Genomic DNA, 25,027 nt, shown 5'->3' with positions numbered 1-25,027 from the left:
GCTAAATCCCAGGCCAAATGTGCACCAGTGCATTCCTGGTGTAATGAATTCCATCTGATTAAGATACGCACTTTTTGACCAACAATGTCTGCATACTTACTTTGCGGGTATTTTGTCATACACTGGAGGAATGCTCCAGAGCAATTCGTTTTCACTTGCGCTACGTAAACAGAGAGCAACAATACAAGGTAAAGACACGTTAAGATCCGCGTCCTGTCCCACTCACAAACTGTCACAAGAGCGCAGCTTTGTGCACCAAATTCATCACAGATTAGCTGGCGGGAGGCTGTTGAGCACGTACACAAATCTCAAGTACGAAGTCAGCACAATGTCACATCATCATGAGCACTCCAGCGCTCACTTCTTCCACAGCGCAATCTTCCGCGACCAGTGCAGGATAAGGTCTACGGCTTCGGTAGGTAGCGTCCTGAGGCAGTAAACCCAGATGTAGTCAAACAAGGCCATCGTTGTGTATCTGGTCTTCGGATCTGTCTCCCTGACGGCGAGAACCATTTGTTCGACAAGCTCTGTAATGTCATCTTTTATCCTCCAGTCGTAAAGGGCCATGATTGACCGCGTCCAGTCATGAACTTCTTGTTCACTGTAACTAGCGGTGACTTCGGCTGGCTGACTCTTGAACTCTTTTTCAACGGCGCTGAAGCTGCCAACAGCCTCCGTGACCTTTGACCTGAAAAGAATGTGAGATACCTCAATTTAACGAACATGCGTAAAATTTCTTGTGGAACGATGTTGGACACATGGACGAAGACAAATCCGAGAATACAACAAGGAAGCGTTGTTTCAGTCGTGGCTTTGCTGTCCATTTGTCGTCCCTGTACTGCTCATCAGTCGCCACTGAGTCATACCTGTGATCACAGCTTTTTCACGCAAAATTGTACTCACCCAATTAGCTTAATTATCTACGTGTGCTCCTGACCATTGCAATTACGTAAGTGTGCTGACAGATTGTATCTTTAGGCATAAGGTTTCACAACAAGCAAATATTGTGGGCCTTAATTTATACAAATTCGCTCAAGTGTAGGCAATTCTCAATTTTATATGTTCGAGAGTGTAATAGAAAAATTCTTCTGGACAAAGCAACGCAGATATAGGTAGCACTATGATTCTTCCTGCTTGAAAATAAGTTAGCTCTTACGGCAGCACCCATATTGTGATCTTCGTACATTTTTGCCCAAAACGTTCAATTATCCTTACCTGTAAGTGAGTGGCTCAACAGCAACGATGTCTACACCCTTGCCGTAGCACTCTCTTCTCAGTCCGTCGACAAGGGACCGCACCGCGTACTTTGTCATCGCATACGGCGTAGTGAAGGGCAGAGTGAAATACGCTATGGGACGAAGATGCAAATGTCTTAGGCATTTCGTACTCTATTACACTTTGAAAACTAAGCTGACCTGAAACAAATCAGTGGCTTAATGTCGCTGTTTTATTCCTTCGTCGGCCTTAATCAGTCATGGAGATTCGGAAGCAAAACAAAAAAGGCTGCTGCTTAGAAACAGTTACTTCAGTTGTATCCGTGCATGCATCCTTATCGAAAACTACACTGCATTAGGCAATATTCAAGTAGCATCATAGGCGTCGTGTTCTTATCCAGCATTTAACTTCAGCAGTGCAAGCGGAATGATATAGCGACCAGCACAAAATAATTACGTGCAGTCTTTCCCTACTATTGATCTCTGGTTCCAGTTTGAGATGCATACTTAATATTGTTATTATTATATTTTTGTCAGTTGTAGTTCACTATGCGGTTATTATCCTGTGACTTTGTACTGCCGCCCTCCCCCCTACCTTTTAAGAATTGTCACCCTAGATATATGCCTTATCAGGGCCCTTTGCATAACCTACCCCTTTGTAAGGTGTATCTGCACCAAACCGGCTTAAGTGGTGACTAATCACCTACCCGGCATTGTAGTTTTTCCTGGTACTGTCGCTTTTACTTCTTTTGCAGGCCACAGAATCCCTGGTTCCAGGCTGATAAGTACATACTGAAGATTTTTTGTTTCTTTTTTTCTTTGACTTCATGACCCACTTTCTTCTCACCCATCCTCTACTCCCCACTCCTTCACACCCACTTCCCCTCCCAGCTTTTCTTCTTCGGAAGCAAAAGCGTATTTAAACCCCTGCCAGTGATGATCGCTATGCCCAGACGAAGACAAGTCCACTTGTCGAAACGTTGGCTCATCTGCGAACTGAGGCGTACCCCATTTTACACTTGTTCAGTTCTTTTTCATACCGTGAAAACCATCTTCTTCATTTCGTTCTACCTGGATCATCAGATTGCTAAGTACGAAACAATATTACAGCATAACTAGGCAATTGATGTTTGCCGCCCTATCAGGAACTAATTACTCACAAATGAACTACGATCAGCCAGCAAGCATAAGCTATCGTGTCATCACACTCATTTTGAATAGGAAAATTGTGTGCGGTAATTTTCTTGGTGTAACCTGTAAAAAACAATAATATTAACTTAATGTCTACGGGTCATTCGATTCCTTCCCCAGCATCTTTAGCATCGATGTCGGAGTTCACTATAATCTGAAGTCTTCCGTAGGCAACCGTTCCTTTATTGCGCAATGTATGGAAACGGAGCGCATAGAGGAAATAAATATAAGACTGCTATATTTACTGTTATCCTGCTTTCGTAAGGCTGCTATATTTACTGTTGTCCTGCTTTCTCGTGAAAGCAATGCACTGACCCAAGTAATGTAGGCAAAAACTACGCTTGAAAGTCATTACAAGAAACCAGAGTGCAACGATGTGTCAATAAATAAAAGCAATCTGTGGCACCCCGCGCATATTTTATATAAGTGTAAAGCGTGTTGCACAATTAGAGGCGCGCTGTAGAATGCTTCTCCCGGCTAAACCGCGGGAACCTCGAAGTTCAAATTTCGCACAGAAATGGCAGAAATCGCCTTGGTTTTAGCGTTCGGGTGATGGTTTCCTCTTTTTCACCGGCGCTGCATATAGTAACAACATCCGACTTTTTTTTTTTTTTGGTTGACTCAGGCAAGTACCCATAGCAAAATTAAATATTAAAAACTACTAACAACAAAATGCCATTTCTGAGCGAAAATTGAACTGCGTGCATTCCGCGGTTTAGCTGGGAGAAGCATTCTACAGCGCGCCTGTAATTGTCCAACGCGCTGTGAGTGTGGATCTACAAGACATGTTTCGTTTTCAACTGACCCTCACGTGTAAACGCCTCACTAGTCGCTCGTTCAAACGGAAATATAGGGAAGCTTCGTTTCACTCCCATTCTACCTGCGCGAAACTTACAGATATTGCTAGCTACGATGACCGCTCGCCCTTCGCTTTGTCTCAGCATCGGCAGGAACTTCTTGACCACCCGCACCACTCCGAAGACATTGACATCAAAGATTTTCCGGATGCTGTCCATCGTCATCCACTCGATGAGGCCGTTGTTCATTATGGTGGCGTTGCACACGACTGCCCACAGCTCTGAAAGGAACGTTAAGGGGACGATTAAGCTTCGTCTTAAGAATAGACGCGAAGTTCCTTTAACACCACCCTTTCATTGCGCGAAGTGTTTAAAATTTTTCTTGTTTACATTATTTCAATTTTAAAATTATTACTAGTGTAATGTCTATCCACATACCAAACACATTAATAAGTCATACGCACTGTAAATCGTTCATTAGATGCCCCTCTCTCAGGCTTGGACCAATTACTCTTCGTATCGTATGCTTTGCCTGTCCGTCTGGCATGCGGATGATCTGGGCTGAAACCACAATGGCGGCAAAGTTAAGTCAATAAATATATTTCATGGCTTTATTTTGAAAACTAGGTTTTTGAAATTCCAGCTCGAGGTTATGTTATGTTATGTTATGTTTGTTACGTTATGTTATGCTAGGTTAGGTTATGTTATGAGGTTATGTGTTTGAGATTTCACAACCCTGCTGACCAATCAGGGTTGTTCCGCCCGAGTATTTCGAAGATGCTGATGCCAACAACTACTATTACTAGGACGACGCCAAGGCGTGTCGACCGAACGAGCTGTACCCGCTTCGCGTAAAACAGGATGATGCGCACGAGTCTAGTCTCTCTCATTTTGATCTCTCTTTGTCTTTTTTTATCTCTCATTTTCAGTCAGGTGACGGTTGTGCAGGCGACAAAAATATCTGTATAAGCTGGTTTGCTTGAAACACGACCCATAAAATGAAACGAGCTTCAGCCAGCAGTAGATACAAGCCGTACATTTTGGCAATCTTTTTCTCAATAAGATCAACGCATTCTGTACTGATCAGTCTATCGACACAAGTATCATGGGGGCCAAAAGGAAGCCAGGAGTGGCGACCACGGAATTTACAGCTTGTCGAGCCACACGAAAATTATCCCCTACAGTGTCTTAAGACGCTACTGAGGAAAACATTTCATGACACTGCTTCTCATTGTCACCACCTTGCTCGTAGTCGAGTTTGCAGCTGACGTTGCGAAATTTTTTTTTTTTTCAGATTTATTCATTTTTCTTTTAAGGACCTGCGCTACGGATGCTTTATGCCTGTCTAAACTTTAAACACCATCATCCGCCTCCGCCCCCATTCCCTCCTGTGAATGCACGTTTCCTGTCAGTACTGACATTTTAGGTTTTACGTGCAAGTCCAAAAGAACTAATGCAAGGAAATTACGATAACTAATAAGCATTTTGGAGTGAAGTTCCACTTCTTGCCCCCAGGCGTGAGTGTCAAATCCAGCTCAAAATTGACCTCTAACGGGAGTCACGCCGCAGCCACTGCTCTGTGCTTCGCAGTCACGTCTGCTACAATGCCGACCGTCACTACAGCTCCTAGCTCTCGCCTGTTGTGTCACGTGTTCAGCCATTGACTCGTCAGGTATGTGATGTTCGCCTCATAACAGTGGAGGCTAGTAGCGGCATTCAAGCAGAGGTGCGCCGGCGCGGAGAAGAGAAAGCTAGTTTCCGCACTGCGCATGCACGACTCCGTAAGGAGCTGACCGAGTGCAGTAGAAAAACGTTTGCGGGCATTGCATGCCCAATGCATGAAAGTGCGTTCTGTATAAAATGCTGGCGCCCTTTGTTACTGTACACTGAGCTATGGTTATGTATATACGATACACCATTTAGTCGCCCACAGCCAAAGCTTTCGCTCCACATTCTGTTCAGCAGCGTTGCACCTCTCTAATACCCCTGTCACACGGGCACTTGTAAGGCCTTGAGAATTAAGATTATTTGCTCCAAAGGCGGTTGACGCGCAGCTACACGGCAAAGTCGTGGGCCCTTTGCGATAAAGGCCCGTAGCGGGAAAGGCGGTCGTTAGCGGCCTTCAGCTTCGTAAAGGAGCAGCCCGAACATGAACGCCACGGAGCGGACTAAAAAAACAAGAAAAAAAACTGAAAATATTTGACACAAATATTTTTAACATTACATTTAAGCTTAATTGACGCTGACCCACATGGAGCGATTGTCCCGCGACAAACTCTGCGAACAGCGGCCCGGCAGCCGTTCGCCGCTGACCAAGCCGGCTATTCAGTAGCTTGGAGTCGTGCGCGCCGGCGATACGAAAAAACTCTGAAAAGTTTGCTAAATTTTGTTGTTGCCGTAAATAATAAGTCGACTGTCAAAACTGAGTCCTTCTTGAGGATCACTGAGCCTTGCAAGCAAGTTTCTGCTCACAGCCGGCTGCCGCCGTTGCGGAGCGGGTGCTGCGGCCCGCCTGCACGCCAGCTCCGTTAAAAAATGAAGCCGAAATTAATCATAATTTGCTTTTATTACTAGAGAATGGGACTGAGAGTTAGGAAGTTCTATGAGTAGCCCATTTTCTATAGCACGAAGGAATTTCATAGCGCTGTTTCATGTGCCATCGATGCGAAACAAAACAGGCCTAGCGATGACTAGGGAGCAGCGCACGGCCAGAGCACTGTTGTCCGCCGCGCTAGCGGCCTGCACCGCTTTGGTAAGGTCGCGTCATAAGGTGCTGTAAGCGTTGCGAATTTGCCGATTCTGATGATGGAGCCGAAGTGGGACCTTTTTCGACGTTCCGCTCAACACTCGCTCAAGCTCTGCTGCAAAGCGACGCGCCTGCAGTACGCTGTTGTTGCGGCGTCAGGCGTACTCGAAGGCTGTATGCAAGCGCTGTCGGGCGCCATTTTAGACGCTGCCTATTTTATGTGTTGCCCTTGAAATGTCATTTAGTGTGAAAAGTTCGTTGTTGAAGCGGACTAGCTTGTGGGTTTTCTCACTCGTTTTTCGCTGCATGTGGTACGGCATGACGACGGTGCGTCAGCGTTGCGCCGCACCGCATGAAGTTCGCAGAGAAAGTTCGCTCCATGGGGTGGCCTTTTAGGCGTTAACTTTGCATTTCAATGAACTTTAAAAATCTCCGAGTGTTGATAGAAGAGCTCGAACGTTTCAGCAGCCGCATCAACATACGATGTCTCCTTGCGAATTCGCATTTGCTTTCACTATGCTACCACCATACTTTCACGTCCTGGGTCTCGTCGCTCATGGTTGTAGCACGCACGTTGATTACGTTGATCGAACACACCCTATTAAAATTTATTCGAAATTCCCACAAATAAAGTATGCTTCGCACGCGAAACCGGGCGGAACGACGAGTGCGTGTCTACCATGGTCAGAATGGAAAGGAAAAAAGAAATTCTTGTCTCTAAACATCCGCTTCAAACCTTCAGACTCTTTTTATAATAATGAGTCGGTTACTTTTCATAACATAAACAAGGCCAGTCTTGTTCACTTATCAGTTAAGGTGAAAGATATCGTCTACTTAAATTTTGGTAGCTGCTACTAGCGCCATTTCAAGCGCAGCGGTTGACAGCCGTGGAAGAACGGCTGATTGGGCGAGTTGGTGAACCATGATGAACAGCCGTTGTGATTGCCGCTCGACAGATGACGCTCACGAAGAATATCTGATTATCTTCATCACCATCATCATCGCCATCTATCTCCTTTGCATTTGCCGTGTAGCTGCGCTGCTTCTCCTTTTTAGTTTTGCTCCTTTAATGCAATACAGCTCCATTGCAGTAAAGACCTTGGAGAAGTGCCGTGTGACTGGGATATAATTCTTCTTGGAGCTAAACCATTCTGGGAGAGTGGCAGATATATCCTCGGCATCCTCAACGGCACTCGTGCATCTGTGAATAGTAATATTTCAATGTATTCAGTGGTTTTCATTTTTTGCTTAATAATTACTGCCAACTGGCTCTTGGCAGTCAGGGCAGGAGTAGATATATTGTCCTTGAAACATTGCTGAGTAGATGACCCTCATTCCATAGTTTTCATAAAAACTGCAATGAGCTATTCGCCTATTTCGCAATGATAATGCCCCGTGGCACTGCATTTGTTCCGGCTTGAGCTACATACGCAATGTAGAGCGAGAATGTCTGTTCAAATTTTAATTTAAATTTCGCAACCGCACAGCTTAAAGTGAATCGGGCCACTTTTAACATGCATGAGTCTCCAGCACAATAACGGCATAGCATAAGAAGCTAAAACCGTAAGTAAAAAACTAAAACGATGAGCAAAATAAAACCGGTAAGTATAAAAATCCAAAAGCCAAATAAAACAATTATTTTACGCACAGTGTGACAACCTTCTTTCGGTATAGAAAAAATGGGCGCCCAGCCTGGACTACTTTATCGCTATAGTCGACTACGATATTCAGTGCGATAAAAATATTTTTGCACAAAAAATGTGGACATCTCTAAAGCACGAAAATCAAGTAAATACAGTATTGAGCTACTGAAGAAATGTTCGAAATCTCTGAGAAATACCGTGAGTCCCAAGAAAAAAACATCACTTTAGCTATCTATAAGAAGTTTTGTCAGTGGTGTAAGAGGTTAAAAAAAACTGAAAAGACCTACATCGCGTTTTGCTGAAAATGTGCTGGTTTCAGGCTTTCTGTTTTTTGTTCATCTACTTTTCATATATTTTTTATGCATTGTTTACGGTATTTTTGTAGAAACCTAAACAATTCAGCAAAAATTTGTTTATATATATATATACATACTGGTCCGAAAACTAGCAATCTGGCTTTTAAGTGCTTTGTAATAACCAGGAACGTTTCCTTTCCTTGTCGCAGTCCCAACAAAATCCCTGATACGCTTGGAAATCCTTCGACAAGGAAACATATTGTATCTTGCTTCAGCTCACCATTTATTTTTACTTACGCGCTTGCAGCGAAGGTAGCCCTGCGTCCGCTTCCTCAACTTATTTTTCGACTCGCTGCAGGCTCGCTGGGCGCACCGGGAACTCCGCGAGCGCTTTTCGGGTTTTCCGTATGCGGGAAAGCGGCGCGAGTAGGTATTATATTGAGAGAATGTCATTCTTGCTAGCAATGCATTGATTTAACGTCCAATACAGCCACATTTTGCGCGCTGTCATTTGCTGCTGGAGCTCCTCACTCTGCATTTTCATGTACACGACGATTGCGCACAGCTCGTAAGCAGGCCACTCAATGTGGAAGGAACGAAATTCATTCAGCATAGATTACCTCAACCAATTTCTCTAAAGAAGCTGGAATCCAAATGACTGGTGTTAGCAGATTCTAATAACAACATTTAACACAAAACAAACGCAGACAACAGTCGGAAAGTTCACTAAACATTACAATAATTAAACCGAAACATGGTGAAAAATCTAATTATTGGCACTTGTAACTACGACGTTACCAGCAATCCAACAGAAGTAAACCAGATTGCCTTATTTTGTAAGTTATCATGCTCAGGTGATGCCCCTTAGGAAAAGGAACGATTTGTTATTGAAAGATATTGTTTTTAAATCAAATCCGCCCCCCCCCCCCCCCCCGCTAGGATACTAAAGGAGTATGGTTATCATTATTATACCACTCTCTTTGATGCCGTTTTTCTATGAAACATTCAGAATAAATTGGCGTAATATCACAGAGGCATCTATTGTGATCTCGGGTAGTGCCTTATAACCTTGTTTTTGTTTTGCTTTTCAGAAAAGTTGATTATGGAAGGTTAATGCAGTTATGTTGGCTAGTGTAAGCTGTTCTATTAGCGCCCCGCCATGGTGGCTCCGTGGTTAATGCGTTCGACTGCAAAACCTAATGTGACGGGATCCAATATCGACACGTTAACCGAGAAGATAGGCGTCAGTTTTCCGTGTGATGTCAATACATGATAAAAAAAATCCAGGCTGTTTAAATTTCAGGCGCGCTCTATTATGAGGTCACACATAGCCAAATTCGGTTTGGGACATTGAGTCCTTTTAAAGAGTATAAACTTGAGTGTTAAAAGACGGCGGTTTTTCCTCTAAATTTAGAGGGTTTGCGCACTGTTTAGAGGGCACAAGCCGTGCATTGCAGGGGGCAGGATATTTAGCTGTTTTTATGTCCTGTTGACGTTTTTATTGGCCGATTTCGTGGTCCCATAATTTTTGCTTCGAAAAAAGCAAGTTCTTTTATACCGTAATAATTTCTAAAACAGAGTTCCGCTTCTAGCACGTGGCGCCATTGGGAGCTCAAGATAGCGAATATTCGAAAACTCACAATATGTCTTGAGATTAATTGTAACCATGTTGTAATGCAATTCTCGAGTGTTCTGAGGCCGGGAATATGGTCTAGCAGACTGGAACATGTCTAGTATCTGCAAAGGTTTAGGAACGAGTGGCTGGAAAACCTTACGTTTCAAGAAATAATCACTGTCATTGAACAGCAATGGAAGACACGCCCCTTTCTTAGCTGGAACAGCCATGAGAACACAGCTTCATCCTCGAAGGACGTGAAACAGTATGTAAGGATGATTCCGACGAAATGCACTTCTTCGAGGTGGTAAAATTTGATCTCTCCATATTGATGCTGCTCCGGTAAAACGCTGAGGCTGGAGGCATATTTAGTGGTCTAAAATTATTCAGTGCAAAGAGGGAACCTAATGTGGAACACAGATACCAAATCCCGGCATAACTATTTGAGCCTGGCTCCGAAGGCGGAGTAAATATTTCGACAGTAAAGTAAAGCGGGCTAGTGCGCTTGATCGATATGGGTGACGTTTTTTTTTTTTGTTCTCAGTTGTGCATATGATGAACAAAGCAGCGCCAGAAGTACAATAAATGTTACTCAAACTACAAAATACTAACAAATATAATCAAAGCGATCAACCCGATATGAATTTGCATCTTGGCAACAGCGCTGGAATAACGTCTAAAACCAGCGGTACGAGCCGACAATCGCCCACAGAGTGTTCGGCAAACTAAGATCAAGCTTACGACGTCTTTTGTGGAGTGAAAGCGCCTGCAGACAACCGTTTATAGTTAGATAAAAGAAACAATTCCCTTTCAGAACTTCAATTTCAAAATAAAGAAGGCAGGCTGGATATTTCTGAGAATAAATGTATTCGTATTCTGAGGTTTCCATTGAAAATGAAAACACGTGCTTTCTAATATTTTAAAAAAAGTGGAGATAACAAGTGCTTAAAAATGTGGTTTATGATGCAAATCTTGCATTTAGATGAATGTGGCTGGTTTTAGGGCTCCCTGTTGGGTGTCTTATATTTTTTACTTAGTAACACTAAACTTTCTTTACAGCTTTTTTGCCACAGTTCTGGTGAATACACCTTACTTCGTTTTCTAAGCATGACCCTGAACGTTTCAATAACATTATAATACAAAACACTAGCTGGCCTAGAATCGTGATGGGGAAGAGACAAGAGCACAATATTACCTCGGAATGTTATTCGCGTGCCATGTTTCAAAGAACTCCAGATATTTGATGCTTAATGAAGCACTCTTAGTATAATAGCCTCTGGCACATGAAGCAAGCAATATTTGTGGGGCGATTTTAGGTTGTTCTCCCAAAAAGCGGTTCCATCGTAAATGAAGTGGGGTCTCTATTCTGGTTTAAGGTGATACTCAATGTTTCATTGTACTTGGTATGTAAAGGAGAACGCAAACAGTTTTCCTGTAGGTACAGAGTGAAGCACAAGTATCTTTTTTATCTCATATTTCAGTACTAAGGTCACATTAACTGGTAAAGTAAGTATGGTATGGTTCACACTGTATTTGCCTTTTTTAAGAATAAATGCATAGCAATGAAGATGTCGATCACCGGAACCTAAATACATGATCCTTACAATTGTTTCACGTGACATTAGATTAAATACACATTCACCAGACTTCTGCACATATCAAGCATATGCTATGCAGTAAGATGCAGAATCACCACTTTTTAATCGCGGACCTTTGTCTTAATTATAGTTTTGTAGCAAAACGTTACCATTCATGAAGTGATAATTACTCTGATAAACAAAGGGTCATTATAGAACATATTGTTTATAAATATATGCTGCTATATTCTTTCTCTTTCCGTTTGTTTCACACTTTTCGATCATTAAAAAGATTGCTGATCCTGTGATACAAACGCGTGCGAAGCGAAAATGCGTTGTAAAGAATGAGCACTTCCGGGCAGCAAAAAAAATGATCCGTAATCATAAGTTGAACTTTCACCTTTCTAAAAATTATCTAGTTCCATTTTGAAAGCTTGTCTCAGACAAAACCAGCTCATGCGAAACATGTGCATGTACTTTTCTACGCTTTCCACTCGTCTATGCATGCTTTGTTTACTCATTATCGAGGTCAAGTACTAAGTATTCTTAACTATAAAGGCCCAATTTTATTCCGCCAGTTGCTGATTTGCCGATGTGCATTTTCAAATAAAAAATAAATTAGCGGTATTTAAATATTGCTTCTCATTCAAATGGTTGGTCTTATTTCTATAGTAGCTGCACACAGACTTTTTGCCTAATTCCTTAAAAGCCTCCTATATCCTTTACTGCAAGCAGTAAAATAATCTCAGTTAACAAATATTTGTGTATTTTCATATATAGAATGTTCACGTACTATTGAAACCCCCCTCTGAAAATTAAAGCTGAGGGCTGGGAAATAAAATTCACTATATAGCATTAAAAATACAGTAATTAAAATTAAAACTAAAATTAAAAATACAGTACCCCAGAAAACTGCTCGGCTGATACACACTTTTACTCCTTTAGCCGATGTTCAGGTCTTGACTTGAGGATTCCGAATTTTTACTTCGGCTAGATTTTCCGACATGCACATGACTATTTTGAAATTGGTTACCGCTGGCACTGGTACTGGCCCAGAGCTAGACCTTCTGGTGTTAGATACTCTTGAACACTTTCATGTCACTCTGCTTCCAGTACAGGGCACCAGTGGATTCATCCTCATCTTGCCATTTTGTATGCCTCGTATTTGAACCAGACGGCACAGGGACTGTCACAATACCCTTGAGGTTGCGTTTCGACCCTGGCGAATCTATTTTATAGTTAGCTAGAAAATTTTGAAGGATCCCTCACCATTTTTAGTTGCATGGTTGCACTACACAGGGTGTTTTATACATGCTCCCATTTAAAACGCACTCCGCCGAGTGCAGTACGGAGTGGCATAAAGCTGTTTTTCTTTTTTTAGAAAGGCGCAATCCTTACTGCGGGTTCCGAGCTTTTGGTTGATCGCCCGGTGAGCTTCATCTATATCTTCTTCCTTGGTCACGTCCATTTGGAGAACTTTGACGTTTGCTTGCTTTTTCAGGGACGTAGCGCCTTCCCCATCCCCATATAAGCACCCGGCGAATACGAGAAATCCGTCTCTAGCCAGGAATTTCGCCAGCAAGTGCCCGAAGCCGGAGTCGCACCCTAGAAAATGGAAGTATAGACATATTTTGGAACAAAAGTATCACGTAATCATGACAAACTTGAATGACTGAATTAGGGCGTATACGAAAAGTGTGTACGCAACGCTATTTCTGTAGATCAGACTTTTTTTCGTCATACATCTGCGGAGCACAGTACTCTGCACAGTTGTGCTTTATAAATGCGCGATTCCGCCAGCCCTTCCTCTCTCGTAGCAAAGATAATAAATCCCGTTTCTCAGGCAGGATGCTTCCCGTTAACCACTAAATGTCATGATCTATAGCGATGCGCAGACAGTCATCGATTCATTTATCTGCCTTTCGTCTGCCTAAACTGATCAAATACAGTGGTGAGACTAGCCCAATTTTTGAGCCGTATAGTTCAGGTATATTTACATCATTCACACACTGTTGTCTCTTATGCGGCAGACCCTGAAAAAAGTCAACGAATTTCGGGACGACAGATGGCATGATCCCTAGTTACCTATTCGTGGTCATGACGCACATCACGCAAGTAATGGAGCAATTGAAAGATGAAAAGCTACCTACTATTCAAGCACAAGCAACGTTTTGATAAATTTGCACACTAATGGTATCCGCAAATAGCAGCCGGGAAAGAATGGTCAAAATTATTTGACATTAACCTATTCTCTCTATATTACCTGATCATCTACTGCGAAGATAAAAAACATTTGGTTTTGATGCATATATTGCGGCTTTTTTATTTGTACCTGCAATAAGGTATGGAAAAAACAGTCTCATCAGGCAATGAATAAATTGGGAAATTCGTCTCGTGCGCCTTTTCTTGCTTTAATTTCATCATAAAAACAGTAATTCCTGGCCACTCACCCGTTATGAGCACCGCCTTTCCTTCGGGGCTCACCAGGCGGACGCAAGCGACTCCCCAGAGGAATTTTGCGAGAAAGTAACTCGCACAGGACGCCATAAGAAGAGTGCCCACGCACTCGGCAATGCCAGGCAGAAGTGGCAGCCGTGGCCACAGAGACCACAAGATGGCCGTCAGAGCGAAGAACAGCACCCAAGAGACCCTCATGGTTGACACCGTCGGCTTTGATTAGAGCTTGGCCGTCCGGGCAGGTGTTCTAGCTGTTTAAATGAGGGTAAATCAAATATAAATATTCTCTGCTGAATAGCGGTGATATGATAGCTATTACATTTCGTCAAGAAGGTTTACTATGTTATGCAAGTTCAACGTAATATGTGTTTCTACACGCGTTAGTGTGTGCGTGTGTGTGTGCGTGTGTGTGCATGTGTGCATGTGTGTGTACATGTGTGTGTGCGTGTGTGTGTTCATGTGTGTGCGTGAGTGCGTGTGTGCGTGTGTGTGCGTATGTGTGCATGTGTGTGTACATGTGTGTATGTGTGTGCATGTGTGTGTGCGTGTGTGTGTGTGCGTGCGTGTGTGCGTGTGTGCATGTGTGTGTTTACATGTGTGTGTGCGCATGTGTGTGCGTGTGTGCGCGTGTGTGCATGTGTGTGTGCATGTGTGTGTGTATGTGTGTGCGCGTGTGTGTGTGCATGTGTGTGTGTACATGTGTGCATGTGTGTGTGTGCGTGTGTGTGCGTGTGTGTGTGTGCATGTGTGTGTGTACATGTGTGTGTGTGCGTATGTGTGTGTGCGTATGTGTGCATGTGTGTGTACATGTGTGTATGTGTGTGCATGTGTGTGTGCGCGTGTGTGTGCGTGTGTGTGTGTGTGTGTGTGTGTGTGTGTGTGTGTGTGTGTGTGTGCGTATGTGTGCATGTGTGTGTGCGTGTGTGTGTGTGCGCGCGTGACGAGTGAGAGACAGAGAGAGGGTACAGGGTGCACACAATAGAGGATCTGCTCACCTTAAATTCATCGCGATTTATAAACTAGACTGAGTACACGAAGCCTTTTTGTCCCTCTAAAAAGATAACCCTTGAAATGATGAGATCTTGGTGTACCTTCGCTGCAGCCAGGTAATGAAATCATTGCATGTAATACACGGTAAGGATAAAGAAAGCGGGCTGGTATTCGTCCTAAGTCAGAACAAGAGAGCCTGCTGGGACACGCACACGGCACAGCCTCGTTACCATTTATAGCGCAGAAATCCTGCATCAGTTTCCGTGTGTATGTTACGAAAACCCATTAGCGGTATTTCTTCACGACTTGCGCAGTAATCTTTATTGTGTTATGCGGACTGAAGCCGCCATTCTGGAATAAGCGAAATGTATGATAAAGTTGCTCGCAGCCGTTTTTGTCAAAATATCTCGCGGCTAAGCTAATTACGTAGTATTGTTCGATGGAATTAATAGCTCTCATTAAATATTTGTACAAGGTTTTCATTAGCTGACTTCTTTCTAACTCTCTCTGTGTCATATCAAGCCTTCGCAAGGATCATTCATTGGCACTATTCAATTTCAGCTCACATGAATTATTTGACTGTGCTTCTTTCCTTTGGTTTGGATGGCCGTTCGGTGGCAGCTGTCTTGTGATCAACTTTGATTTCAGTGAAAGCACAAGAAAATGTTCAATACTGTTACGGCCTAGATAACGTCTTTCAATTTCATAATCATTCAACATTCCAATAGAATTCAATTCCATTTCAAATGCGCACTGCACCAGTTTCTCGTCGTCACTGCCCGCACTCTTTCCAATATTCAATCCCTAATATCCTTATTGAATCTGTTCTTTATAAGAAAGACAAAGGGATCTTCTACAATAAAAATTAAATTTTCAATGCTCATATTTCTGGAATCAATTCAACATTTCTTGCAGTCCAAACTATTATTTTATACCCTCCCCCCTTTCCTATTGCAATGTTACTTGCGTAGGAGCCACTTATTATGCCTGAATTAGAATCTCAACTTCTAAGCCCGTATAAAGCGTATTCGGGCAATTAGTTGCAAGCGATTAAAATCCTGACTATCTACATTTTTCCAGACCCAATATTATCATTCTGGCCATTTACCTGAAATTATTTCATTTTCAGTGAGTCAATCACTGTGCATCAGCCATACCAGGCTTATTTTGGCTCGCCGGGAATGGACTTCTCATATTGCGCCCACCCCCCAAAACTTCACTTCCTTTACCGCTTCGTTTTGTATTCTAGCATCTAGAAAGTGCAACGGCCTCCCCTATGAAATCTTCATCGTCTATTGATCCCTCGATTTTTGAGTAGTCATTACGGATAACCTTTCGTAGTGAACAATCGTGGTGGCTAGTTTGTCGAAAACAAAAACTCCGCTTTTGTAACACACCTGACCCTAAGATCTGAAGTGAAAACAACTTATGTAAAATGTTGGTCTCTTCCATGAATTCCTCCTGGCACAGGGTTGGCTTCAGAGCACGTTATGTTTCATTAGATCAGTGCATGTACTAATTACGTACCTTATTAGCACCTGTATTCATCTATATTTTCAATGGCGATATTTTATTCTCAGGCTTTCGCGCGAGCTTTCTTTCTTCCTTTTGCCTTCACGTTTTGCTTAATACGTTCCGAACTACTATACTACTGGAGAGCAAAATGTTACTCACGCTGCCATAAATTGCCCTCACTTAAAAGATTTGGCGCCGATAGCTATTTACACAATTTGTACAAAATCTAATTTCCTCGTATATGCTTGAATCCCCACATTTACGAAATCGATTTTTCTTACAGTAACTCAATATTTATTCTCTAAGGGATAACGCCCATTAAAAGATGTTCAAACGGCTGTAACCTATTTCGGTTGTAACGTCCCCATATCCTCGTTCAGTTTTGTGTATGGTAAGTGTTCGTAAAGAGGCTCAAGTATCTTTCGAAACAGCGAAAAGTTTCAACTAAGTCCAAAATATTATTCTTCCCCAAGAAAACCAAAAACATTTTCTCATTGCGTGAATAAAACCACCAGGGGTCATAAATAAAATGCGCAGAGGTGATGTCAAATGGTTGACGTTTTAAAACGCTCATTTCCGTGGGTTTCTGCAGTGTAGGATAGCTGTAATGTTGCCGTTGAAGCAAATATCTTCATCAACCAAAACGATGTTAAGAATTTATTAGTGAAATAAATCATTCACCCTACAAAAATCTAATTAAGTGCTAAATTTTCGGTGTGTTTGTTTAATAAACACTAAGTCTAGGGCAGTCCGAGAGCCGGAGGTTTTCATAATGGGTGTCATCCAAATCAGCACAGCATACACAACCTAGAAGATTGCTTTCTTTATTAGGAAGAGTTTTAAAACATTATGTGATCTACCGAAAGCCACGCAAAATCAGAAGACAAAAAAAAAAGGCTTCCTTTCCCTCCTGCTTCTGAATAGTATTGTAAATCACTGAGCAAAAGTGCAGAAACCACGCAGACGGCTACAATTGCTTTTTTTTTTCTTTATAAAAAGCTGTGCCAGACGGAATTGCTTGGGCAAGATATGGCAAGGATATTCAGGAGGGTACCTTATTCACATCTCAAAAATAACCCCTTGACTCAGAAAAATCTGCTGGGTAGTTCTATCAAAGCACGTGGTTTCTCAATGCTTGCTCACGGCTTCCTTCAAAAATACGAAACGACTCTCGCGCACGGAAACTTTATCTCAAGACAGTTAAGTATAGCGTTACTATTGCATCAACTACTATCAATTTCCTCGAAAACGTGGTGAAACGTGCTCTCAGAAACAAGTCTCAAGTATTGACATGGGACTAGAAATTGCCTACCTTTCCAGGTTAGTCGTCAAGGTGGTCGAGCAAGAGGCGGGAGGTTTGCGAAATCGCTGCTTCTGTGGCGCGACTGCGGCAGATATAACGTGACCACGACGGCGGCAAAGGTGCGCCGGCACCTAACTCTCGAGGACACTCGCAAGGAACGTCCAGTGTCTATCACGCAACTGCGCTGTCGGAGATGGGTGGCTCACAATCGCTCTACGACGTCGCGGTCTTTGATGGAGCCTATAGTATCCATTCCCTTCTGCACATTCGGCGCACCTGGTTGTCGTTACCTATATGGGCCTTTCGATATCAAACGCCATGCTGCGGTGGTTTCCTTCGTCTCATTGCTTTAACTCTTGTACTGGGCATTCCCGAGAGTAAAGAAGCGAAGGAGGAGGTGAAGAACGTAGTTGAAGGCAACAGCTTTCCCAGCTCATATCTGGATCCCTGTTATTTTGATCCAAGAATTCCGTACAAACTACTTAATGAGTGTCTTAAAGGGCAATGTACAGCGCATTCATACGTGCGTGTGTGCGTTTGCACGTGTGTGTCCAGAGGGGAGAAAGAGAAAGCAACGGAATTTCTGTGCGGGCTCCCAAGGTTCACCCTTTCCACCCATTTTATTAGTTTGGACGTGGGTCATTGGCCGGCGCGAAGGACAGTCGTTCGTAAACACCTGTGTTTATGCCTTGCATCACGTTCCCCATTACTGCAACGAGAATAAAGAAATCTATAAAAGGGAACATCGTCTCTGGCCCATTATCCACACGCATAAGAACAGGTTTCGACTCTAATGGATTGGGAATAGAAATAAAAGTACTCCAACTGTGTGCTCCTCTCCGCAGGGGTTTCCGCTGGCCTTCCATTATACTTGCACCATTTTCCTCACCGAGATCTAGCAGTTCGCTTTTTTATTCCTTGTGTAGCCTGTCGCCTTTCGGCGTTAAGCCCCCGCTATGCGTACTCTTGCTACTGGTTCTCTGATACTGCAGCCAAGGTGCCAACTTTGGCGACGCCTCTCAGATTTCCAAAATGGAATGATTCAGTCTAGCAAAATGTCTGCATTCCGGACGCTTCCAACAAACATTTACCTGAATAAAACTGCTCAACGTAAGATGCTGCTAGTTGAGTCATGTGTTCGTTTTCTTTGAGCATAATGTGGCGTTCATTCAATCAGGAAAAAAAAGAGTCAGAAACAAAAAAATGTCAGAATTCAGTAAGACTATACTTATATATGTCTCCAGCGCGTCAAAAGGCTGGGGAACCGTCTCAACGTGTTGTACAACTGTCAGTCATCATCTTCCAAATTATGAAGCCTGTCTTCTTTTTTCTCATTGCGCTAAAGGGCTACATATCTTGTTAGCAAAGTTCCCCTGAATGGAGACAATCATAATCGGCCACTCTACAGAACCATTATACTCTTAGCACTGCAACTGTCATGACAATTCACTTGCTCCTTTCATCTTGAGCCACCGGAACTAGCGGGTCTAGCGCCAGCGCTTATGCCTCAACTCTGCCGTTTAGTTTCTCTCCCTTGTCTTGAGCAACTCTCGGGGAAACTGGGCGATCGTCCAGATCGCGGACACGGAGCCATTTCGATTTAATACCACGTCACTAAACGGGAAATTTAACGACTGCTTCACCGGTGCTTGGTTGCTCAATCTCACAGAGAATGATATGCGTGCCGGTTTGAGTACATCAGCGCTGCGCTGATGACGTCAGGCTGAATGTGATAATCCAACGAATATAGCTCGCCGATAGGAAGTAGTGAAGGGAAAGACTGATCGGATCGAGGCAGAGACCAACGAATAACGACAAACTCGCATAAAAAAGAAACGCCGGTATGACATAGCAATTATGCTTAACAGAGCTCGGATATCCAGGTTTACCTTGGACAAACCTCAGCAAGTTTTTATAAGGAATTGTGTGGATTTGGGGCAGCACCTTTATGATTTAAGGTATGTCCATGTGACGTTATACCACCAACTTCCAGGGTTTTCCGAGGGTTTGAATTCGATGAATCAATTTTGGGGTGTGTGGCAAAAAGAAAATCAAAACATTTATCTGATGTAATAATTGCTAACTCTTTCCATCTGGAATCCCATTTTTTATGCAAAGAGAAGTCATATCTCTCTGAATTTCTTGCAGCTGAAAAATAAAAAAGTCTTCCAGCTTAGTTGCCGGTCCCTTATGATGTTGGTTTGGAGCCTCCATTCATAGCTAAGCGCGGTCACTGTTCTTTGCGAGGACTGCTAGCGGAAAGCAATTATTTGGCAGTTCAAAATATGCTCAAGTAGGCATGGCGTGATTTTTTAAACATGCTCATGACATGGCAACGTTTGCACCTAATTAAAGGTTGACTGATTTCGAAGATAGACAAACTCAGACCTCTGCGAATCTTAGCTTGACTGTGGACCACATGAAAAGTACAGAAAACATTGGGTAGAGACATTGAAGACTGCTTAGATAAAGCGAAAGCATGAACACGACCGCAAAGGTCACAGGAGTCTCTTCACATTGCACCTTACATCGCCTTCACGGCCGTCCTTCCCGTGCTTATGCAAGCGCTCCCACGCTGGAATCTCCAAGAACGCACACGCTTCTTCGGAACATCACGCATGGTGAAACGGCCTTGCGGCGTTAAGGGACGCGTCGCTGCGCGCTGAAGAAGCGCCATGGCCTCCTGAGAACTGGAGGAAAGGGCGACGCGTCACGTGTCATCGGTGGTCTGCCGGATGCTTGGAGGTTCGAGTCATTCGCCTCCTTATAATTGCGCGCACGATCTTTCTAGTACGCTCGAAATACCTTTTCACATACGCCCGCTGGTTTCGTACTGCTATAAACAGCCGGCCCTGTACTAAGATCGCAACGCCTGTGATAGCTCTTTCGAAGAATGGGGTGATGAAACTGTCGATTTAAAAGTCGAACAGAATTCATGTTTGAGCATGAACTGCTAAACCTACACGGCTTGTGAAAAATGAAATAAAAAGGGATAGTTTCCAATATGAATAATGCGATAGCAATACCTCGTTTCCAAACCCGATGGATTCGAGTTAAATTTGCTCAGTTATTTTCGGCAGCTTGCCCCAGTAGCCATTTTAAGCACCCGAAATTCGATTGAGAATAAAAGCAACTAAATTCAGTAGTAAATCATTATTTCTTTTTTTCAACTCGCGCGAGAAACACTAAAGCTTTAAAATTTATGTTGATGACTTCGACCTGCTTGCATACACTTCAAAATAAAATGGCAGACGTGGGTTGCAAAAACGATGACGTCACACGCTGCATGATCACAGTTTCACAAGGCCTCCTGTGTACCATTACCAGAATCCGCAGCACTGAAATCATGCTGGGTGCGCTACGGTTGCTCATTTGCTGGTACAGGTGGCACGTGCAGAGTGAAAGAAAGCTTTGACACCTAGATATATTGCGAGATAGATTGTTAGTCCTATTCAGTACTCTTTGACCTTTTGAATATCTGCTCCTTTATTTCCAATTCTTTTCTCCGTCCATAACAATAATACCGCACATTTATGGTTGACAGGCATGTTTATTTCAAAACACCCTGAGCATGCGAAGGCGCAAGGACGAACGGTAATTAAATGCTGTTTCTGTACTGCAAGCGATACCGCCTGTAACATTGAGGACGATGGGGAAGAGGGAAGGCGACAGCAGGCTCCAAAAGGAAACTGTTTCTATGCGTACTATGCGCCCGCACAGATAAAAAGCCAAGTGGTTGCGACAGCAGAAACTAACCTCAACGAGTGTCACGATACATCCCGCCTCTGCCTACCATGCTCCGTCTTAAGATGGCAGCGGCCGTTCGAGATATGGGGCCTAAAGTAGCTATCGGAACTGTGTAGACACCGCGTCTTGGCGCCTGGACATGTTTGTTGCCCAGCGTTATAGTCCAGTCTCGCGTAACAAGCGCCGAGCGATAGTTATGCTTGTCGGTGGTGATAGTTAGAGGGCACCGCGAAACAAGGTCCACTTCGCGGTAACACGTTCAAGATATGCACATGCATCACGAATTTCAGGCAGAGATCACTGCCGAAGTGCACACTGTTAATCTTTTCCTTCTAGTGAACTTGGAAATTAATTCCAATTTTCTTTTTATTTAACGCTAGCGCAGCTCGATGACGAACTCGGTGTCAGCGCAGTTGTCATTGTGTTAAAATTGAACTTTCTACTGGTGTACGCTGAAACAAACGGAGTTTCTAAAGCCGTACTGCCATGAAAAATCTAAAACTAGCCTCTTTTTTAGAACGTTTCAATATCATATACCACCGGTCGGTAGCACACTAGTCCTTGCATGTCTCCAGTTCTGTTCATTAAAATTTGAAAACATCATCCATTTGAGCAAACCGTGGCAGACACGAATGTGCATCCAGGTCTGCCGTAGTAACCGCATTACCTTAGTTTACGTCAGCAGTTACGGCTAGCCACCAGCGGTGTTCTCTAAGTGAGTGCGGTAGCGCTAATATATATATATATATATATATATATATATATATATATATATATATATATATATATATATATATTAGCATCAATAATATGACGGCTAGCACCTACTTTTAATATGCACTCCTTATGACTGTGTAAATTGCAGGAGGGTAATTAAGACTGGTGATATTGCTTCTATTGAGAACGTATTGAAGTAAATTGATAATTTAGAATTTCGAATGTGAATTTAAAACGCGCTCGTTAAACCCGTAACAGTCCGTAAGCAGCAAATAGTCCCGTCCAATTTCATTAAGATTATTAATCTCATTTATGCGTTACTGTAGGAGTACCTACCTTGATGTTATTGCATCTCGTACAGTTTTGTTTTGTTTTTTTTAGAATTCTTATATCAAATGCATATCTTCGAAGGGTAAGTGCATGCTTAGGTATCTTCGTTGTCCCCTTCAGTAGATGGAAATAGAAACCAATTTTACAGCCGATCTCGGAATTGATCCGGCTATAACGCGTGGCTGGTCGCTATTGTAGAGGTTCTCACGTTCTGTTTTTTTTTTTTGCATTATTTCATTTTTTTATTTTTTCTGTCTGCTCGCTTTAGTTTAAGCGCGATCCGGTTAGTGCCCTCACTACTCCCACTTCACTGCTCTTCCCTGCGTGACGTATTCACTTCACACAGAAACCAAGGCAATACCCATAGTACCTTCCAGCTGCCGTTACATGCAGTTAATGACTTACATATATGCGATGTGCGATAGACTCCTAACCCAAGTTTTCTTCGCTTGAACCTTGTGCTCTGCATGTTGTTTGCGTTCTCCACCTGTCTCTTGCATGACGCCTCCGTAGCCTCAGACGGACGGCGAAGCGGTCTTCAAAAACGGAAGTTTTGTTACTTGCTCCAAAAAAAAGTTGCTTTTCTCCCATGCAGATTAGTGGCCTACTTCAATTCCTTCCGAGAACTTGTCATGTCTTCAATCAGATTTTCCATGTGCCGAATTGTATCACCTAGCCAGTTCCTTTTAAAATTAAAGATTTCAAAGTGATAAAGCTTGGCTGAATACAATCTGCTCTTCTCTAAAGCGCCAGATATTATACGGATGTTTCTATTTCGCAATCTTTTTACTCAGTTTTGTGTTCTGGTATTAACATTCCTTTGAGGTTTTGTTTTGCTTAAGTATTTACAGTATTATTCTGTACGCTATCTCCTCTTGAATTATGGATTTACATTTCGTATCTTTGCGCCAATGCCCAGTCTCCCTGTATTGTTAGTGTACTCAAGAAGGTTAAGTTCTGGATAAGTTCTGGATAAGTGGATAATGTGTTCTGTGAGATCTAGGCTACAGTGAGAATAAAATTTATTTTTGTACATATGTCGGACAAGGTTTCATTTGAGATTTTACCGATCTCAGAGCAGATCGTTATATATGACCTAATGGTACAATTTTCATTTTTTAAACATTACATTATTAAACTTATTACCAAATATGTCTCTACTTGCTACAATAAATGAAAGAAGCCCGCTATTACAGCTGTCCTTTCCAAATGGCAATAGCCAATCTCTACTTATATTAAAGAAGTAAAAGGAATGATGACAGACATATTGTATACAACTGTTGGTAATGTTGTGTGACTGGCCCAAGTTTGTGAAAGAACCTCAGTGTCAAGGCAAGCTGTGGGCTTCACTGAAAAAAAATCTGACATATAACCTTCCTGCATATCTCTTAATATTCAAAACATTCACGCAACGTCAACTGGTGCTCAGACATCCTCATTGCTTTTAGCGCATTTATTGGTTAGTGAAAATCCAGCTCATCAAGAGCTGCGCCGTAGAAATGCCCACGACCACTGCCATTTAGCGCCTCTTAAACTGAGCTCGAATTGCTTGCACGGCCTAAGGGAAACCTCTGCCTTTCTGGCTGAATTTGGAACGGATAAGAAAGCAATTAAATTAAGAGGAGTGGCGCATATGACAGGCTGCTCTCTACCATCATCATCATCAGCAGCAGCCTGACTATACCCACTGCAGGGCGAAGGCCTCTCCCATATTTCTCCAATTAACCCGGTTCTGTGCTAGCTGCATCCACTTGACCCCTGCAAACTTCTTAATCTCATCCGCCTACCTAATTCTTACTGCCGCCCCCTGCTACGCTTTCCTTCCCTTGGAATCCAGTTTGTTACCCTAAGCGAATCATATCCTGAAAATTAAGAGCGCATTTTTTTTTTTACTTCTACTCATAATGTTGATTGCTCCCAGTCACGGTTTATGAGCATGTGCGACAGAATCATAAACTCGAAATTTAACTTGCACCTACCTTCAGTCCACTTTACAGACGCAAGTGCTATTTTGTCGAAAATAAAAGTCCGGTGGAGGCAGGCCCTTCACGTGCGGAGAAAAGATCCTTAAACTGAGCACTTCTTGAGCAGTCCCTTCACCGCCGGGTAATCAGCAGGCAGCTGAGGAATCACAGCCACGCTTCTGCCTCCTATCGTCTGAAGGGTGCCGACGCTGAGGGAGCGCCCTATCGGGTACTCCCAGAAGAAACCTTTATCATCTGCCGAGAGACGGCCGGCGGCGACGACGTCAGACTGCTTGCCGAACCGAGCACGCAAGACAGTGTAGAACCAACCGGTCGATCTTACCGTTGCAGAATGTGGCAATTAATGGATGCTAAAAAAGAAAAAGAATAAAGAAGACGGGAAGTGAGCTTTTTTTTTTTCGTTTGTTTTTTTGCTTTAGCCGAGCAGGTTGTCCGGCAAGTTTCTCAACCATTAGCAAGTAGTGGAACGGTTTGCGCAAGATAGGCAATCTGAACACACGTCGTGCTCTTTCTCGTACAATCTAGTTTGAACGAAAAATTTTATTATTTGGTATCAAGACCTTCCTCAGCACCGTCTGTTGTATTGCTTGTAATACTAGCATTTTTCCTACCTCGAGCTGTGTTATTGCTTAACTTTCTTCCAGTTGAGGCGCAAAGGTATAGTTTGCAGTTAGTATCCCAAAAGTCTACTTTTAAATTTACCAATCGTGAAACACGAAAGAAAGAACTGTCCATTTTTTTAGACCGTGGCATAAAATATATTGTGTACGTAATCTCAAATAATGCAAATAAAGAGAACTACATTGTTGTGAAAGACATTTTATTGTCTCAAGTACATTAGCACAGTCTTTGGTAATTGTTAATAATAATGAAGGAAGGATTTCCAGTGAATATTGTTTTAGAA

General features: G+C 42.9%; 1 protein-coding gene across 1 annotated transcript; it reads right to left on the bottom strand.

Moving 5' to 3' along the window:
- Window positions 1–115: 115 nt before the first annotated feature.
- Window positions 116–24,396, bottom strand: LOC146173870 (retinol dehydrogenase 7-like). The gene is made up of 6 exons (XM_084585600.1): window positions 24,118–24,396; window positions 13,530–13,787; window positions 12,478–12,684; window positions 3,301–3,483; window positions 1,216–1,348; window positions 116–688 (listed from the first exon to the last, which is right to left on the bottom strand). Exons 2-6 carry the CDS (start codon window positions 13,732–13,734, stop codon window positions 358–360), a joined length of 1,059 nt encoding a protein of 352 aa, XP_084441726.1. The 5' UTR covers window positions 13,735–13,787; window positions 24,118–24,396; the 3' UTR covers window positions 116–357.
- Window positions 24,397–25,027: the final 631 nt, after the last annotated feature.

This window comes from Amblyomma maculatum, chromosome 11, assembly GCF_055883805.1.
Source record: "Amblyomma maculatum isolate TAMU_Amacu chromosome 11, ASM5588380v1, whole genome shotgun sequence".
In the NCBI taxonomy this organism is placed as follows: Eukaryota; Metazoa; Arthropoda; class Arachnida; order Ixodida; family Ixodidae; genus Amblyomma; species Amblyomma maculatum.
Note: the sequence above shows the minus strand (reverse complement) of the source record. Positions and strands in the feature narration are given on the sequence as shown.